Source organism: Arachis ipaensis, chromosome B9, assembly GCF_059453495.1.
Source record: "Arachis ipaensis isolate K30076 ecotype BB chromosome B9, ASM5945349v1, whole genome shotgun sequence".
Classification (NCBI taxonomy): domain Eukaryota; kingdom Viridiplantae; phylum Streptophyta; class Magnoliopsida; order Fabales; family Fabaceae; genus Arachis; species Arachis ipaensis.
Window position 1 is genome coordinate 1,351,292 of NC_142444.1, and position 20,853 is coordinate 1,372,144.

Below are 20,853 nucleotides of genomic sequence, written 5' to 3' on the forward strand. Positions count from 1 at the left end.
TTTTAAGTCTGAATATTCCACAATTTTCAGTGGCGTCTCGAATTCAATATTACCAGCTAAAAAAACACACACACACACATGCGTACAATCACATAAAGAATGAGGTTTGAACTCAAAGTGGAAGTATTAGAAAAAATGGTGGCATAGAGATGAGATTCGGTGGAGGTGAGTAGAGAAACTTACGAGAAGCGACTTCATCTTTTACTGCTGAGAAACCAATCTTGGACACCACGCACAGAGGAGGCAAGGACCAGTTTGTACAGAAGTAAACCCGATCGAGTGAGGTGAGACTGTTGCGTGAGAAGGGTGGAATGGCGAGAAGCACAGAGGTAAAACCACCATGAATATGAAGGTGACTTGAGTGGAAAAACCGCGCTGAAGTCATAGTCGGACAAGGTTTGGTTGCAGGATTGCAAAGTTTCATTTTGGGCCAATGCAAAGGTGATGAAGCCAAATATTTTCAGCAGGTGAAACTGGAAGAAGGTGATTGGCGGTGCCTTTGACTTGCTACCCTAGTTCTAAAAAGTAAAAACCGAATCGAACATCTATAAGGTTTGGTTCAACCTATAAAATCACCATCACAAAATTGTTTAGAAATCATTGAACAGGCTAGAAACTGGCCGGTCAAATCGAATCGAGACCGACTGGTTTTCCTTAAATAGTGTGCATTATAATGCTTGTATTGATTTGTTGTCCGACGATCTGTCCACCAACATGAATTTTTGTATTCTTACAATGAAGCCTTCCATGTTTAGGATATAAGATATGCTTAAAACTGTTTTTGCATACAAAATAAATGTGGTTTGATCGTCTCTAATGAATATAACTTATTATGGGATGGGTTAGAAATTACTTTGAAGCTGGAGGTTATTCCGGTCCAAAAAAATAAAGCAACTGAAAGTTGATAGTGCTCATTCAATGTTTTTTTTTTTCTTGATAATCATTGTGCTGAGTTTGTTAAATTTGGGTTGAAAACTTTGTTAAGTTTTGGTAAAGTAATCTTGTTAAAATTATGTTTAAAAATCTTGTTAATCTAGTTAATTTTTATTAATCTTAGTGTATTTATTTATATTTTATTTATTATTTTATTATAAAATAATTATTTTAATAAACTAATAAATTAATTACTAGAGTATTTCGACAATTGATCTGGTTTTAGAACCTTGTATGCTATAACCACATTTTTCTGACACAGTCTGTTTCTGTGGGGCCTACTTTTGTTAAAGTATCGGTGGTGAATTTTATTAAAGGTACTTGTTAATATGGTTCTAAAAACTGGACCGTCTGATCGGATTAGTCCAACTTTGAACCGGAAGTTAATGCAGTTCGGTTTAATGATGAAAACCGTTCAACATAAAACTGCCCGGCCGGGCGGATCGAATCGGGCTCGGCCGGTTTTGATTAAACGTCGTCGTTTAAATTTGACGCTTGAGGATCTAACAATCATACTCTTCCTCCTTGCTCAGTCTCCTACTCCCTCCGTCCCTCGAGCCCCATTCCTCAGACTCTCTCCTCCTCTCAACTTTATCCCCTAGGTCACAGTCTCGCCCACCGCCGCAAGGAGAGCCTCAGCGCCGCCGTCTGTTGCGCTAAGGAGCCACCGTGTCTTCCTCCGTTGTGCCTTGTTTCCCCAACCGCTTCTCCAATCTCCTTCCTTCCGAAAGCAGAACTGTCCTCAAACCTAGCCTCCACCACCACCGCAAGGAGTGAGCCACTGTCGCTGTCCGTCGCACTCAGGGGCTCCTCTCTTCGTCTGTCGGCGTTCTCCAAGTCTCCAAACCCTGTTCGCTCTCACCAATCCAGGTGCGCAGCTTCTTCCTCGAGCTCGTTCTCCATCAGTCCAACACTTCTGCTCAGCCGCATTCTGCCGCCCTCCGTCGTGGTTGATGTTTGTTAAAATTGTGCTGAAAATTTTGTTAATGGCTTCATTTTTTTTTAAAAAAAATTATTATCCGTTCTTCATTTTTTTGCTCAGAACATTGTTTTTCTACTCAGATTGAAATTTGCCTTATGGAATGATTAACTATGCTCGTGCTGTATTATTCTATGCTGTGGATTGAATCATTGAGTTGAATGATTAGTTGATTTTAGTTCACTGGTTAATGTTTGTTAAAATTGTTCTGAAAATTTTGTTAATGGCTTCATTTTTTTTAAAAAAAATTCGTTATCTGTTCAGTTTTTTGCTCAGAACATTGTTTTTCTAAGATTGAAATTTGCCTCATTTGCCTCATGGAATGATTAACTATGCTCATGTGCTATATCGTTCTCTGCTGTAGATTGAATCATTGAGTTGAAAGATTAGTTAATTTTAGTTCGCTGGTTAATATTTGTTAAAATTGTGTTGAAAATTTTGTTAATCTATATTAAAATTATGCTGAAATTTTTGCTAAAAGTTTATTAGGGAACAAGTAAATTATGCTAAAAATTTATTAAATTTATGATCAACCTTTTGTTAAGAAAGAAGTAAATTGATCATAATCAGCCATTTAGTTCAATGAAGAAATATATAAATTGAATTAAATTTCTTCTATTTAAATTGATGAGCTCAAAGATTATTAATACATTTTATGATTTACAATTTCAGTTATAGATGATAGTATTAATCAATAAATATTTGGTGATAATAATGTATATGTGAATAATAATTTGATTGATAACATTTTATGTAATGTTTTAAATTTAGAAGTTATTTTAAAATTTATATTAGATTATAATTATATTTTAGGGTGTTTATTTATAATTTATTTATTATTTTATTATAAAACGATTTTTTTGGTTGGATCAATAAACTAGTGAATCTACTAAAACGGTTCAATCACTAGTTCGGTTTTCAGAACCTTGGGTTGTAGCAACTAGCAAGTCAAAGGCACCGCCAATCTCCTTCCCCAGGTCAGTTTCTCACGTGCTGACAATATTTGGCTTCATCACCTTAGCATTGGCCTAAAAGGAAACCTTGCAATCGTGCAACCAAACCTTGTCCGATTATGGCTTCAGCGCAGTTTCTCCGCTCAAATCACCTTCATATTCATGGTGGTTTTACCTCTGCGCTTCCCGCCATTCCACCCTTCTCACGCAACCATCTCACCTCGCTCGACCAGGTTTACTTCTCTACGAACCGGTCCTTGCCTCCTCTGTGTGCGGTGTCCAAGATTGGTTTCTCAGCAGCAAAAGATGAAGCCGCTTCTTGTAAGTTTCTCTACTCAGCTCCACCGAACCCCATCCCCACGCCACCACTTTTTCTAATACTTTCACTTTGAGTTCAAACCTCATTCCTGATGTGATTGCGCGCTTTTTTTTTTTAGCTGGTGATATTCAATTCGAGGCACCACTGAAAATTGTAGAATATCCAGACCCGAAATTGAGGGCAAAAAATAAACGCATAGTTAGCTTCGATGATAATCTGAAGAGTCTCGCCCGCGAGATGTTTGATGTAATGTACAAGTAAGCACTGTTCCAATACTATCCTCCCTTAGTAGTAAGTCTTTCTTTGAATGATTTGCTTCATTATTATAACAAAACTTTGGTTTTCTTTCATTTGGGAGATATTTTACGAGAACAAAAAATGCTATTTGCACATCAAACTCAACCACAAAAATCAACCACTAGTATAAGGTAAAGTATATTTTGGTTCTTAAAGTTTATTAAAAATTTTAAAAATACCCCTAAGTTTTATTTTGTTTTAATTTTGTCTCGGAAGTTTTTTATTTGCATCAAACATACTCCCGGTTACTAATCTTTCAAAAACCCCAGAAGTAATTCAGCAATAATTTTACAAGAATAACCTTTAACACAAGTAAACCAAACATAGTTGTCATGAATTATTGCTGGATTGATTCTAAATTTAGCTGTCAGTGGTTTATTTGATGCAAATCGATAACTGGGATAAAATTGAAATAAAATAAAATCTGGGAGTATTTTTGAAACTTTTGACAAACTTTAGGAACTAAAAATATACTATAAAATACATGTTAAAATATAAATACACATTGAAAATGAGTTAAATAACGCATGTATTTTTTACACAAATGCATGGTGGCTAATTTTGGTGTGCACCTAGCTTGGATGGGATGGAAATTATACTTTTTCAGATACCAAAAATGGTGGTTTAGGTGGAATCATAAATTTAAAGTAGCATCAGTGACTTGTGTTGAGATGGTTGCATTGAGTAATTCTTAACTCCATTGCCTAGAAAAACAGTTGTTTTTTACTGTTTTTAAGCAAAGGATCTATATTTTAACTTGACGGCAAGTTTGACAGTTCAAAAGCTGTATTTTGTTTGGGAGTTGGGACTTTTGGAGAATGTCCCAAACACACAGTAGTAATGTTAGACAACGATACATTATTCCCTACTTGCTATAGAAAGCTGGGGAAAAAAATGAAGAAAAACAGTGGTATATACAAATATATAACATAGGTTGGTGGATGATGCATTAGTCTAGCTTATTGTTGTTATTTGGCCATTGCATGTATGCCACATCAATCAAATTACACTTTTCAAGTCCTTGTCCACTCGTGCGTGTGAGGGGGTGCATTAACAGTGCCAAAATTTCTAGAGTCTAGAGATAAGCTCTAGAAGCCTGCCTTGGGCAACCCTCTACTCCATCTAGCTAGCTTATGCAGTGGAGTTAGGGCCACTCTATAATACCTTCTGATACCCCAGATTTGTTTTTTTCTTTTTTTAAAAAAATCCATAATCAACCAGGAAAATAAGAGAGAAAAGAGTAATTCAGCAAATGAGAGAAAGAATACACTTTTATGTGATGTTGTGTTTTACATGGGAGGAATACTAGCATCTATTAATAATAACAGTAAAACCCTAATACTAATAAGGAAAAAATGATAAATATCAATACTAATCCTAAGAGATCATATTTGATACTCTGATATGATAGATTCTATCCTGATTTCTAACAGTTTTGTCCTCTGCATTTCCTTGTTCTGTCTTTGGTTAGGTCTTATTCTCTCTTTCCATCAAATTCTGGTTCTCTCTGGGTCTGTCAAACTCATTGATGCCTTTGTAACCTTTTTAATTCTTGAAATAAACTAACAGTAAAAACTTCCTAGGGCTACTGTAATCTTACAAATGATAACAGCATTCATTTCCACAGAACCGATGGTATTGGTCTCTCAGCACCCCAAGTTGGAATTAATGTTCAGCTTATGGTATTCAATCCAGTGGGTGAACCTGGGGAAGGAGAGGAAATTGTTCTTGTAAATCCAAGAGTTAGCAAATACTCAAAGAAACTGTCAATTTTTAATGAAGGGTGTCTATCATTTCCTGGAATATATGCTGATGTGAAGGTAGAAAACACTCTTTCTCTTTTTCTGTGTGCTTTTATAATAGTTTGTAATATGGAGTTGCCCCTGTTTTTTTATTTTGCCTGCCCAAAATGATTCCTTTCATAAAACTTTATATTTTTACCTCCTTTTTAAACATTTCTCTCTTATGAACTTTGAAACTGGTCTCTTATTCCTCTTTCATCTACTTATAGTTATTCTCTCACTCTCACCAAACAAAAATTCATTTGTTATTTTCTTTTGATAAATGAATGTCATTTCCATTTTCCTGATTATGGAAATAAAATTCATTATGTGTGTTCAGCTTTTGTATAATTAATTGTAAAGGGCAAGTAGAAGGTTGATTTTATCTATGGCCCTTTTTGGTATAACAATAATTCTAAATTTGCTGAATCTGCATTGTGCTTTTCTGGTGACTTGGCTCCAGAAAGGATATCTATTTTGTATCCCTTTTGGTTATCTACTTGGATATTTAGTGGTGTTCCTTTATTGATCATACAAAAGGATCAGCATAGTTTGTTGCATGTTCTATCCACCTACGAATATTTTCCTTCTTTTATTTTATGATACCTTGTTCGCTTTCAATAAAATATCTTCTGTCTACATATTTGTTTATTGTTGTGTTCCTTTCTTCTTGCCATGACAAACAACAAAGGGATGAGACTGTTTTAGAATTTTTCTTGTGCTGAAATGAAAGAATTTTTGCCAGTAATTAATATAAAATATGTAATCAAGCTTTTCCCATGAAAGCTAAGCTCCAAGCTTTTATGTTGTAGTGATTTCTTTGAGCTCCTCCTTGAATGAATTGTTACATCAGTACACTCGAGTGATCATTCTAGTGAGCTTCAATGTTGACATGCAGGATTTATTTTCCCCTTGAGAAAGTTATTAGCACAAAATGTGTCCTTAAATTTGTTATTCCATTTAGTTCAAGTGTTATCTAGACTCTTAAGTCATGACTTCTGTGGATGAAGTCTATATGCTGTTTTGAGGACTGTCAACTTGTGCTCAACTGAGACAACATAACCCACTTGTCATACTCATTTGTTTGATTATTATCCCGCTGATGGTCTGAAGTATTTATTCACTCTTTCACCTCCATAAAATTTCTTATTATGGTGGTTTAGCGACCTGAATCAGTGAAGATTGATGCACGTGATGTAAATGGAAATAGATTTTCATTCTCGTTGGATGGGCTTCCTGCTCGAGTATTCCAGCATGAGTTTGATCATCTGCAGGTTAGTTCAACTTTATTAGTTAAATGGTTTCACATGAATGGTTTTTCCTCTATTTATTATTTTCAACTAACCTATGATGTTTCATCAATGGACAAGGAACATGAAACCCAAAACACTTAGGTTTTGTTTAGCAATGTTCTTCACTTCAATTGCCTGTATTATATGGAACACAAAACGCTTAGGGTGTGTGTAGAATGCCAAAAAAAGAAAAACAAAAGGATGGAATTAATTTGAAATGAAACTGAATTAAATTACAATCAAATATAATTTAGAACCCATAATTTATAAAGTGAGAATTGAATTAAATTACAATCAAATATAATTTAGAACCCATAATTTATAAAGTGAGAATTGAATTGAATTACAACCAATTATTGTGTTTCAAACTTAATCAATTATTGTATCATGCATATAATTATCCTTGTCCCCCCAAAATAGCGGCCATTCTGCTATAATGTTTTGGGGTCAACCACTTAGCAATAGAATCCATGATTGACTTGTATGGTTTAGCACTCGGGTCAAGTTTCCCTAATTCTTTTCCAACTAATTTTAAAGTGCAACTCCCCGTAAGACCCATCATATGTGTAGTTGAAATGTTAAATTGTCAATTTATTAATAGCATTAGCACAATCCAGCTGAGTCCTCTGTCATCACTTAATAATTCCACATTATATGGCTCACCAATCCCACCAAATCATCCACTCTCATGTTTCTCATGCTAGCTGAGAACAGGGCTGTTAGGCATCTTCTAAGTGAACTATTGGCTTGTTGCTTTTGGTTTACTGACGAGATTTCATGTCCCTACCTGCTGGTTAACATGTGGGTACTGCTTACCTGTAATAATCTGTGCAGGGGATTCTTTTCTTTGAGAGAATGACTGAAGAAGTTCTTGGTAATATCCGTGAACAGCTACAGGTTAGAACAACTGAACTCTTTTTTTGTATTCTGTCTCTAGTTGATTTTCCCATGACCTGAGAAATACATCATGATGACATAGATAATACTAATATTTTAAAGATATAGTAAATGAGGCAAAGGTATGCCGTTATTTGAAAAATTCAATCATGTCATGTATTTGCTCTTGGTGGATGTGACTAAGACTACCATAGCTTCCCTTTCATTTAAAAATTTATTTTACATAGTTTTTTGTATCTATACATCGATATCTATAACTATAATTGTCCCCATTAAAGAAGGTCATTTGGTATCCATTTTTTTTATCCTAAACTGTCCAGCCTATGTCTCCCATTGTACATATGTGAACTTAATGCTTGATGGCAGTCCTCTAGGGAAGTTTATTTCTATATATTTGTTATTTCTATATTTTCCTTAAATAAGCTAATGTTTTGAAGCTTTTCATTGCTTCAAATACAAACAAACTTTTCATAGTTTATTACGTTTTTAGTGCTTAAACTCTGTAAGATCTTCCATGTCTACACTAAGTTATGATATGACATCCTAAAATTGTCTTAGACATTATCCTAAATACTAAGCAAAGTACAATGTGGATATTCCTAATGTGTTGGAATCTTAAAAAAATATTCAGTTCTTTTTTTATTTGGTAATTTAGGATGATTGTAAGGAGAATATAATAGAAGCATAAATCATTCATCTTCAGATACAAATGTTTTTAATGATTGGGTATAATGATTACAGGCCTTGGAAATGAAGTATGAACAACTGACTGGAGTACCAAGCCCTGAAAAGATACAAAACAGGAGGGAAAGAAGGAATGCTGTTGGTTTTGGGAAATCATGATCAAACCTGACTCAGGTCTCTGCTTCATGGTTTTCGTGATAATAAATTCCATTTTACCTATCTGTATACTTTATGCTTCTTGTTGAAAAATGATTGTTCTTATTTTACCGGTCAATATCAGGTACAACCGTAAGCTCAACACCTACGAAGATTTCGAATTCGAAACATTTCGAGTTTGCACAAGTAGTAGCAGGAGGGGACTGCTCTGCGAAGAGAAAGCTGGCTGAAACATTCCTTTTGACGCAAGTCCATCTGGCCCAGAAAATTATAGTGATCTCTAAATCCCTTTTTGACGCTAACTCAGCAAATGCATGGATGATCTAACACTTTTTTTTGTCATGTTAGACTTGTTAATTAGATCATTCTTAAAATTTTAAAATATTCTTGCATTTGTTGAGTCCGTATTGAAAAGGGATCCAAAAACTACTATGATACTCGAAGCCCAACTTCAAAAACCAATGTAATGTAACTAAAAAAAAATAAATTATTAAAAGTTGTAAATTTGAGTAACTATTATATTTATAAAGATTTAGTACACTTGTTACATCTAATAAATTTTTATTTTAATAATACTCTGGTATAATATTCTTGGGAATATTTGTCCTTGAAATATATTTAAAGAAACAACCAAAGATTATATACAAAAAATTTATAACATTGGTCTTTTACAGATCTAATTCTAAATTGAATAATTAATATTTATTTTTTTTATTTAAATGTATATTTTTATGGTCGATTTTTTCTACATACGAGTAAAGCTCCCGTAAAGATGCGAAAAACGTTTTTCTATAAAAATATTTACGTGTCGCATTATTATTGGACGTATTAATGAATTGGTTATTTTTGAATTTCTTAACAAATTAGAATAAAATCGATTTTTTTAATAATAATAACAATAAACTCAATTTAGAAATTTAATTGTATTTTTAAATTTTTAGGAATTTAAATGTCCAAACAACAAAAAATCAGGGATATAATTATCTTTTTATCAAAAATTTAAAAATATTTAATTTAGATGGTATAATTTGATCGGATCAAATTGGATCTAATAATTATAATAGAGACAATTGGATTTATTATTATTGTTATAATAAACCAATTTTGTTATGATTTATAATAAAAAATAAATTATTAATCAGTTTAATAAGAATGTCCAATAATACTAACATGACATGTATGAACCTCTTGAAAAAAAAAGACATTTTGAGTGTCTTTGTTAAAGTAGTCTGCTTTACATAATTGTTTAGAAAATTTATTATAATGGTTGAGGTGATGAGGAAATGTGATCGGATATATATAGTGCATGTTATAGCATTATGAAAAACAAATTTTGGTATGTTATTACTAAAAACAAATGAGGTCACCGCTGGATACGATTAACAACATCCATATCTATAACAGAAAAATGAAGATGGAAAAACTAGAAAATTCGATCTTCATTAAAACAAGGAGAAACGAACGTGAATAGAATGAAACGAAAATCATCATCAGCATTTGCGAATTCAGAATCAGCGTTCTATCGTTCTGGTACTTCCTCCTTGTCATCGTCATGGATGCATGGCCAACAAGTTTCTGCCATTAATAACAACAACAACAATCATTATTATTATTCTTTCATGGCTTTGTGGAATCCATTGCGAATATGATAGGTCCCGCAAGGGTGAACTCATACATCGCTCATGCAGCTACACCAACATGACAGACCAATATTTGTTATTGAAATATCAAGAGAATTATTGGAATATGGTGAATGAGATGAAAAATGACATGGGTCGATCCAAGTTTTCGGTTAGGGAAGTTGGTGACCCACCATATCGCATACACGTGTTCTCACAATGTAGGTTTGATCTTTCTGCTTCTGAATGCGTGAAGTGCTTCAAATCCCTTCAAAGCGTTTTTCCAAGTTGCTTGCCTGCCAAGGGTGCTCGAACCTTTTCAAGTGATGGCTGTTTTATGCGCTATGATAATTATAGCTTTTTTCGAGAGAGCGTTACCCCTTATTATTTGAGGGTACTTTCTTCCTCTTTCTTTCTTCTTTCTTGTTTATCCTTTTAATTAATTGTGTTTTTTCTTCCTAATGATGATTATTTTCCTTAGCAACATGAAGATTTTAAGGGAGTTGAAATTTGACATTAAATTCACGCTTAATGATGGGGTTGTTTAAGTAACAATGCACGTGACGATGTCACTGTTATGTTAGATATACACTAAAAATTAGCTGTGTATATCAAAACAATCCCGCTATGGTACCAAGAGTATTTCTGTCAATTTCTGTTAACTCTTATTTATAACTGTGTTTAATGGAAGTGTCTTTGTGGATGTGTCTAATAAAAATATCTTTTTTATGGTTGTATTTAATAGAAATGTCTTTATAGATATATTTTCTGGATGTGTCTCTTTATATATGTGTTTAAAATATAATAATTAATTATTGTTGGCAATAAGTTGGCAGATAACATATTGGTATCCTATACTTTTCCATATCAAAATACATGTTGAAAATAAGTTAAACAATATATTTTTATACATAAAAAATGCAATGTGCATACAGTGTATCAAAATCAATCATTATATATTTGTGTATAAATATATGTGCAGTTTAATTTACTTAATACGTATTTATATTTTAATATGTATTTTATATTGACTAATTTTAATATACACATAGTATAGTTAATTTATACACAAATATAATAACTCATTTTTGGTATACACATAGCATTTTTAATGATTCTAAGCTCATAAGAATTGCGAGGAAAATATTACTTGTGTTTATAAATTGATTCATGAGTTTTTCGACTTTTGTTCTTTCATTATTTATCTCTCTCAATATGATCATGATAAACCTACTTAATTGATATAGATATTAATGTAAATTTTTGTTATTTTAACAATTGCATGAAACAATTTGTAGATTTGGTCTCTGATTCCTTAACTGAACATTGTCATAACTAGGTGATTATATAAGTTAGGACTATTAGCAATGCTCAATGCCTCAATTTCACCATATATAACATTGTCTAAATTTGTGAAGAGTTCTGTGTGGCTACTCTGATGTCCAATAACTTTTAGGTGGAGACTCAGGTGCAGTACTATTAACTTCACGTGAAGTTGACTGCACATGAGTTTTCACCAACTTGAAATAATGTTGAAATGATTTTTGTTTCACTCTGAAAACAGGGATGTAGTGGTGAGAAAGCAAAAGATGAAAAAGGATTTGTTGGTTTGGCAGTAAATGTAATAAATAAAATGGCATTCGAGGCACCCAAAAAGGATGGCTACACAGCCATAGAAGGACGGCGTCAAGGTTCGAATCTCGTCGTCTATGGTGCGGCCACTTGCTGGAAAACATTGAGCGAGGATTTGTGTGCTGCTTGCCTATCAAATGCTGCTAGCACCGCCATATCATGTTTGCCATCAACACAGGTCCATGTTATCAACACTGGATGCATTTTGCGTTATGCTGATTATGACTTCATTATTGTTGACTTGAAAAACAAACAAAGAGGTTAGTTACAAGGTGGAAACTCAGGTGAAGTCGATTTCACGTGAAGTTGATATCTGAGAGCTGTTAGATAAAAATTTAGTCAAATCAGTCAAATCATCTAACGATTCTTAGGTATCAACTTCACGTGAAGTCGACTTCACCTGAGTTTTCACCTAGTTACAAATATCTTTCACTTGAGGTAAAGTTTCATTGCTTTCTCCTTATGCATAATAATTTAGTTGCTTATTCATCTCCCTTGCAGAAATTTTGATGAAATGCACAGCAATTCTTCTTGGTGCAATTGCTATTTGTTCATTGCTTATTGTAGTTGCACACCATGGGACTAAAAATGTTGACAAACTCTGGGGTATTCCAATTTTACGAACAGGTAATCCTCAATAGTAACAATTAGTTGTTTTTTCTTTCTAACAGTTAATAATAATATGCTTCTAATCAAGCTTTTTTTCTTGTGAATGCAATGTCACTTTAATAAGGACTAGAGATGAACCCAAGTAGAGTAAAATTAAGCTCATGGTTCATGCAGTTCGAGTACTCGACATTAGAGAGAGCAACCAATGTTTTCAATGAATTCCATAAACTTGGTGAAGGGGGATATGGTGAAGTTTACAAGGTATGTATGTTAGAATTATTTAGTATATCTGAATATTTATTATAGAATATTACGTTTTTATTATTACGATTCTCTTAGCATCTATAAATACCCTTTTATATTATCATTCTAAACAACTTGAATACATTCAATAATATACCATCATTTCTTCAGTTCAGTCTCTTATTTCTAACACTCTACATGATAGGGAACCTTACAAGATGGAAGAGAAATAGCGATAAAGCGTTTCTTTTTGAGTGGAAAGCAGGGAAAGCAACAAGTTCACAATGAAATTGATGTATATAGCAAAGCTCAACACAAGAATCTAGTTCGGTTCCTTGGTTGCTGCTTCACCTCCACAGAAAGCTATCTGGTTTTTGAATTCCTTGCAAACAAAAGCCTTAACTGCATCTTGTTTGGTAAGTTAGCTATATATAGATTCCAAGTATTAATTTCTATATGGTTATTAATTTGTTTATTGCTGGTGGAAGGAAGATCCGGAGAAGAAGAAACAGTTGGATTGGCCAAAGAGGCAGGGTATAATCCTTGGCGTAGCTGATGGATTGGAACATCTGCATAGCAATTCTGAAGGGCCAATAATTCATAGAGACATCAAAGCCGGAAACATTTTATTAGACTTGAAATATAGACCAAAGATCTCTGATTTTGGCTTAGCAAAGTTGAAGTCCTATGACTCTACATCTATTGTAGGCACATTGTGAGTACATATCATGTCTTGCAACTGTGAAAATTCAGGTGCAGTTAACTTCACGTGAAATTGATAACTGAGAGCCGTTAGATGAAAATTTAATCAAATCATTTAAATTATTTAACAGCTCTTAGCTATCAACTTCATGTGAAATTGACTGTACCTGAATTTTTACCAATATAATTTCTGTATTAACTATATCTTTCCCATGTCATAATAGGGGGTATATGGCACCGGAATATCTTGCTGGTTGTCCCATAACAGAGAAAGTAGACGTTTACAGCTTTGGAATATTAGTGCTTGAAATTATCAGTGGAGTGGAGAATGCAAAATTTGAGTCTAATGAAGAAACATTTGAGACTCTTGTTTCTCATGTAAATATTCTTACCAATTTTTATAGAAAAATTTGGTCTCATTCTAACAAAAATTTTAACTACCTCGTACTTAAGTTCCTTTTTTTTGTTTTTTCCCTAATATTTGTAGGCATGGAAGCATTTCAAATCAAACACTACGTCAAAAATTATTGATGAAAGCATGGAAAATCAAGATGTTGAAGAAATTGCAAGAGTTATCCATGTGGGACTTCTGTGTACACAAGAGTTGCCGTATCTGCGTCCCAGCATGACAGAGGTGGTAGCAATGCTTAGACAGAAAGATGTTGTAATGCCAGTACCTTCCAAACCTCCTTTCATGGTTGATTCTTTGGAATTTCCACAAGAAACAGAATCTAGTTGGGAATCGAAAGGTTCAGATGATTCAGAATCGACAGTACCTTTAAATTTTGGAGAAAGAAGTGTGTAACAATTCTTTATTTTTAATTATCTTAGGCTTTTAGGCTTTTCCTATTTTGTTTGTAATAAAACGGAAAGAGTACGCAAAGATAATAGAATTGTGAAAGAAAAAGATGAAGAAATTTGATTGATTGTTGATTGATTGAATTGTAAACTATGAAGGTAAAACTAAGTATATATAGAGTATTGACCTATGAAATATAAAAGTAGATAAAGATAAGATAAAGATAAAAATAACTATAAGATAAAATAAAGACTAAAATTATAATTGAATTTGTGTATTCTGTTGGGCTAAATTTGTGAGGTGTGAGACGACTTTATTGTTGTCATGAGCTAAGGTGGAAGAATGATTTAATAGTTTGGTTATTCTAACTCTAATACATATATAGTTTGACAGGAAGCTTTTATTTATTATTTTTCTTTTCTTTTATATATACCTTATTAAGAAGGACTTAAGAATTTTCTCTACTCTTCTCTATTTTCTGTTTTCATTTCCTAATTAATTTATTTTATTCTATTCAATAGAAGCCGTCTTTCTCTTTAGCTTTAAGTAGTTATAGGGAACATTGTTTCAATTTTAAAATCCAAAGAAAGAAAAAAAAAAAAAGAAAGAGAAAAAGCTTCATCTGAGTTACTTTGAATTTGAGTGATAATAACAAATCATGGCACGATGAGTGAGTGGACGAACCAAATCCTTAGAAATCAGTAGTATGCACCAAATATGCATTATAAAGTTGGTGAGAAAGATGATATTGTCCAACAACAATCATACCATATAATTAATTTGTTTTTACTCTCTTATATGATTCATTATTATTAGTGTTACAAAATTAGATTATCAATCTCTGCCACATTTTCTTGCTTATGCTTATTTTTCTTTGCTAATCAATTACAACTTCCCACAACCGCAACATACAAGCAAAGTATATATTAATCTAAGGGTTCAATCATATGCATTATTCTTTTTATTATTCTGCTTTTTGTTATGGTAAAAATTTAAAGAGAGATATTTTTGTATGAAATTGATAATTAAGAGTCATTTAATAATTTAATAAATTTGACCAAATTATTATCTAACAGCTGTTAACTATCAACTTTACATAAAGATAATTACATATTCACTTTCTTTTATTGAAGTCTAACTAATAAAACAGCAAACAAACACCACCAAATAATTAGACTAGTTGTCAACTTCAATTCACTATTAATGTTTATCGAAGAGTTTAATTAATTTCATTGCATTAAAAAAAATATATTATTATTATTTATTAAAACAAAAAAATTTTAAATATTTTATATAATAAAAAATTCTTAATAAACAATAAAATATAAAAAAAATATCGTGTTTGTTATGTCTAAACATATCTTAATAAAAAATAAAAAATTCTTTTCATAACATATTTAAACACACTTAAATACCATCATATGTCAGCGTATTCAATCTTGTTCTTAATATGTATTCTTGAAATAAATTTAAAAATAGTGTTGAGTTAAGAAATTAACTAAATTAATTAGTGATGACAAACATTATTTTTGAACAAAATAAATAATTAGTGTTGATTAATTATATTTACTTATTAACTAATTGTTTATTGTTGCAGGCCAAATGTTAATAGCCCAAATGGAATAAAAGGCATTCAGCAAAGAATATTGGGCTGAAAGCAAAATAAAGAGCCCAAGCAAAAGCAAAAAAAAAAAAAACCAAAGAAATTAAATCGGGCCAAGCATACCAATACCCGATCCAAGCCCGATCTGGTTTCAGAAATGCAAATCCCTCTCTTTTGCTTAACCAAAAGCAACGTCCTTTTCCTCTCTAATCAAGTCACATCAAGACTTCAGCAAAGTAAGAAAGAGAAAGAGAAGAAAAGCTTCCTCCATAAGCCAGTAACCAAAGAAGCAAGAAAGAGAAAATTGAAGCTTGAGGCATAGAAGCAAAGAACAGAAAATCCAAACCAAATCAAGTTTAAGAAAGGTAATCCATCTCATCTTGCATGAATCAGATCTTCATCCCTTCTTCCCAACTCTCTGCTATATCCGAAAATGGCATTCAAGGGAAAGTGGTTCTCTGCCCTATTCTGCTCCACATCTACGATCACAAGTGATACTTGGGGACCAAGTTGGTTTTCAAGGGCTCAGATCAAGTTGACCTTGGAAGATTTCTATTGTTACTGCTTTGTGGCTTTCGGTCAAGATGAGGAAGTCAGAGGGAAAGTTTCTTCTCTAAGGATTAAGGTGAAAAAGTGAATCTGTGGGTTGGTGAAGCTCAAGGCTCAAGGTGTTGACCTTGGAAGAAGAACTCAGCCACATGCAAGGAGATAAAAGAAGCTTGCTGTTCATTCAGAAGGTAAGGAGAGAAAACCAGAGTTAGTGAGTTGTGTTATGAAGAAGTTCCTCTACTTGGATAATGCTTTCTTTCAAAGAAGCATTCGGCCAATACTGAAAAACTGTATCTGAGGTTTGTGAATCTGGTTTTGCACATAGCAAAGAGGCTGCTGATGAAGTCAATCTCCTTCATGTTTTACTGATTGTACTGTACTTTTCTATGTTTATCTCTCTGTAATTTCTTGTGAGAAAAGGCATTGTGAGAAAGCTCAAGTAAAAGCCATGAGTGGAAAAAGGCTGAGTGATACACTTGAGAGAAAAGTCTAGAGTTAATTTCAGATTTTTTTAGGTGTGTTTATGTCTTGTATTTTGTACCTGTGAGGTATCCCTTTCTTAGTTGGGTTAGCACTAAGAGTGAATAGTTAGGTATTAGCATAGCCAATGTCAAGTTAGGTTAGAACTTGAGTGTGAAAGGATTGGGTCAATCCTGAGTTATTGGTGTATGTAATACTGTTAACTATAGTGAAATTCTTCCATAGTTGTGAAGGAGACTGGATGTAGGTTGCATAGCACAAGGCAACCGAACCAGGATATATGCTGGTGTTAGCTTTTCTCTTCTCTGCTGTGTTCTGTTTTCTGATATTCATGAGACAAAAATAAATTGTCTCATAAATTTCCGCTGCTAAGTTAAAATAGAATCAGAATTGCAAATCTGTTTTAAAAGGGTAACAACAGCAACTAAAAGGAAGGCATAGATTCAACCCCCCTTCTCTAAGCCTATCACAACCTTCAAATAGTATATATTATTATTTATTAAAACAAAAAATATTTTAAATACTTTATATAATAAAAATAAAATATTAAAAATAATTAAAAAATTAATTTATATTTTAATATTAATAAAATATCAAAATATCAAAATATCATTATAATTTATCTAAAGAATACTTTATTTATATATATATATATATATATATATATATATATATATATATTTATTGTGTCTTCATATCTTATAAAATTTTAAAATTTATATATTAACGTGTCCCGTGTCGTATTCTGTGTCAATATCAATATTCATATATGATAGATCTTAACTGACTTAATCGTTAGGTTCCCTTACAAATATCGACCTATCTAAACTCAGAGATTACGACTAATTGAAAGTCTCCATCCCCTCGAAGAATCAGTAAGGTAGTTATTGTTGAATAGGTTTCATCTAGATCAACTAATTATCTGGTTCCATTATGATCTCTTGGAATTTTAGGAAGCCATTATTGATCACCATTCTATTAATGTTGTAAGTGTGAGAAGTGTTGAAATTAGTCCCACATCAAAAAAAGTAAAAAAGAGTAAAAATTTTATAAGATGAGAGACCCATTGACTTATTACCTTAAGGTTTTGAGTTAACACATTCACGAGCTAAGCGTCCATGTTAGAAGAATGTTAGAAAATTACAACCTGGCAAGTAATAATAATGGTATTGAATCTCCATTATAATTTGTGGTTCATATGGTTGGCACACACTTGCACTGCATTGCACCATGTACTTTAACTTTTCCATCTTCATCATAATATATATACTTCCAATTATGCAATTTCATATGGGGAACGAGCGTCAAACAAATCAGAACCATTCCTTTTTCCCTCATCATTTGAAAAAAGTCAATAAATTAAAGAGAAGTCTTCTAATAATATATTAAACTCATAATTAATTGGTAGGTAATGTCATTCTTCTAGAGCAAAAAATAATGAATGATCTTGGTCAATATATGGGCCATTATTATTATTGATAGAAGATATCAAATGATGAAACTAAATGTAAATCTTTGTTTTTTGAATTATATTATGAATTTAATTTTGATATACAGTCGGTATAAAATTGTTTTACACGTATATCCAATTACATAACACTACATTAACAAAAATAATTACTTTTTATATTAATCGCGTGAATAATCATAAAAAAATTATAATTATGCGACTGTTTAAAATATTTTTACACTGTCAGTATATCAAAATTAAATTCTTATATTATGTATAAGACTCGATTTTTCCTAAAAAAAACTACACACATCTCTTATTAGATAAAATATATATATAATTTATATAGAATAATATAATACGCTACAACTCCCAAATTAGGTTTAAAATTGTAATCAATCAAAAAATACTCCTCCAAAAAAAGTATGGTTTATAATAAACGAAATTAAGATAATATCCACATAATTTTTTTTTTTCAGATTCTTTTACAAGACACTATAAATAAAGGCTAATTGTATATTTAAAATAGATTATTACCTTATCCTAATAATTTTTATATATTATCTTAAATTATTAATAACTTAAATATTAAAGTCTCTTATGAATATATATATTCAATCTTATTGAAATACCAACCCGAAACAAAAAGATCTGTCACATATTTGTCTCGATTTTATAAATTTAAGTTTCACACGTACAAAAAATAAGGTTTAATTATTTTGTTCGTCTCTATAGTTTCGTAAAATTTTTAATTAGGTTCTTATACTCTTTTTTTTTAATTGGATTCCTGCACTAATTTTTTTTCAATTAAGTCCTTTTTATTAGTAGTAATTGACTTATTTTGATAGGAACCCAACTAAAAAAAAAAGAATTAGTATAGGGACCTAAATAAAAGGAAAAAAAAAGTGTAAGGACCAAATTAAAAAAAAAAAATTTGATACAAGGACTAAATTAAAAGAAAAAAAAAGTATAATGACTTAATTGAAAATTTTGCGAAACTACATGAACCAACAAAGTAATTAAACTAAAAAATAATCCTAAATTTACTTCGAAACAATATGATGTATAAAAAAGAGATAAAAAAAAAATATTAAGTTTTACCTCTTTAGAATGAAGGATAAATGTTGCTAATAATCTTCTCTTATAATATTTCCTAAACAATGAAGATATACAAGAAATAATTTTCATGCGCTATAGTGTATATGATATTAGTATATTACTACAGATACATTGAACGAAATCGAACTTTAATTTGATTTATAATAAAATGTAACATGCTGCGTCATCAAACATTATTTTTGTAATGCACTATACTAGTATAGCAATGTAGATATATTCTTTTTGTATGTAAAACGTTTTTTTTTTTTTCATAATCTCCAAAGTGATAGTATGTATTTGTCGTTTTCCTAAACCTAAGACTAGATTATTGGACCCAATTTGCTTTTGGATTATAAAAATAGATCTAGTTTAAATATAATAACAATGTATAATACTTTACACTATCATCATCATCATAAAAATATGTGTATATACATACACTAATAATTAAACTCTTATAAAAATACAATTAATTAGATAAAAGTAATCAACATGATTGATCGATTGAAATCATGAGTGAAGAAAAAAAAAGAAAAAGAAAAAGGAGTGGCATACACTAAAACAATAACCTAGTATTTAATAAGTTATGTGCAAGGAGGAGAATTCTATATTTGGGAGTGGGTTGACCAATTGATGTATGTAAGAGTAGTAGTGCACTAAGTGGAGGACAATATGATACACAATGCCAACTAACATTGACCCTTTATTTTTAATTTTAATTTCATTATTTGCTTGGAATCTTACCTTTTAACATCCAAATGCTTTGCATCACAATTTTAATTCTCTTCATTATTTCTTTAGATGGCATCTCCCACTTACCTACCTTTAAAGCAAGCTTCTTCTGTGGCTATAATCTCTTTCCCACTGTACCCTCAAATTATCAAAAGTAGTAAATATTTTTTTTTTTTAATATTTAGTTAGTAATAATTTATATTTATGTTTAAAGAAATTTTGCACATAAAAAATATATAATTTGTACTTATATTTATCAGAATTTACACACACTATAATAATATAGACTATTTTTAAGGATTATTATGTGTCAAAAAAATTAAAATTTGTCAAAAAAACAAATTTTGACATTATTTTAACTATGAAAATATGTTAATAAAAGTTTTGTCAAAAATAGTATTTTTAACATATAAGTAATTGTAAAAAAAAAAGTTTAAATCTTATTTTGATAAATATTGGCCATCAAAAAATAATTTACTAGAAAAATTTGAGAATATATTTTTTGTGATACTTATTAACCATCAAAAATATTATTTATTTTGACACTTATTGACCATAAAAAATTCTCAACAAAAAATTGTAACAAAGAATGAGATGAGATCTTGAAACTGAAGAATAAACTGAGATTTTGAAGATAAGAATGAGTAGTATGATCCCAAACTGAGAGCAGTGTGATGCCAAAATTGACGGAGCTCAACGAAGAAAAGGAATAATGGAGTAAGTTGAAAACAAATGAGTGTCAAAATTGAGGAGTAATTTTCTATAATCAAATTATTCATCAAAAAAACATAGAGAATTTGACATTTGTGATATTTGTGAAAAATATATATTAATTTTTACACTTTATAGCTGTTAAAAAAATCATGTTAAAATAGCTCTCTTTTCTTGTAGTGACATAAATTAATATAATTTACACTCATATATTTTAAAATTTATACACATAAATTAATAAAATTTTTATCATGTTAAAGATTATTTAGTATTTATTCTGATTAAATGATGATAAAAAATACTAAAAATTATTGACTAAAAAAATTTTAATTATT

At 31.2% G+C, this 20,853-nt stretch overlaps 2 protein-coding genes across 7 annotated transcripts; both read left to right on the plus strand.

Annotated features, from left to right (window-relative positions):
* Window positions 1–1,432: 1,432 nt before the first annotated feature.
* On the plus strand, window positions 1,433–8,849 carry LOC107618217 (peptide deformylase 1B, chloroplastic/mitochondrial). Of its 6 annotated transcripts, none has more exons than XM_021112723.2 (8): window positions 1,433–1,803; window positions 2,835–3,186; window positions 3,303–3,441; window positions 5,109–5,301; window positions 6,426–6,536; window positions 7,389–7,451; window positions 8,193–8,309; window positions 8,416–8,849. In XM_021112723.2, the coding sequence occupies exons 2-7, from the start codon at window positions 2,985–2,987 to the stop codon at window positions 8,292–8,294; spliced, it is 810 nt and encodes a 269-aa protein (XP_020968382.1). In that variant the 5' UTR covers window positions 1,433–1,803; window positions 2,835–2,984; the 3' UTR covers window positions 8,295–8,309; window positions 8,416–8,849. The 6 variants fall into 6 exon arrangements, with proteins under 6 accessions (XP_020968382.1, XP_088356144.1, XP_020968384.1 ...); XM_088500018.1 differs by having other exon boundaries at window positions 1,443–1,803; window positions 5,094–5,301; window positions 8,416–8,559; XM_021112725.2 differs by having other exon boundaries at window positions 1,446–1,803; window positions 2,794–3,186.
* A 1,002-nt stretch (window positions 8,850–9,851) lies between these two features.
* Window positions 9,852–13,936, plus strand: LOC107614699 (cysteine-rich receptor-like protein kinase 46). Its single transcript, XM_016316842.3, has 8 exons — window positions 9,852–10,304; window positions 11,475–11,802; window positions 12,044–12,169; window positions 12,276–12,412; window positions 12,600–12,810; window positions 12,887–13,109; window positions 13,321–13,474; window positions 13,584–13,936. Exons 1-8 carry the CDS (start codon window positions 9,852–9,854, stop codon window positions 13,899–13,901), a joined length of 1,950 nt encoding a protein of 649 aa, XP_016172328.2. The 3' UTR covers window positions 13,902–13,936.
* The last annotated feature ends 6,917 nt before the right edge of the window (window positions 13,937–20,853 follow it).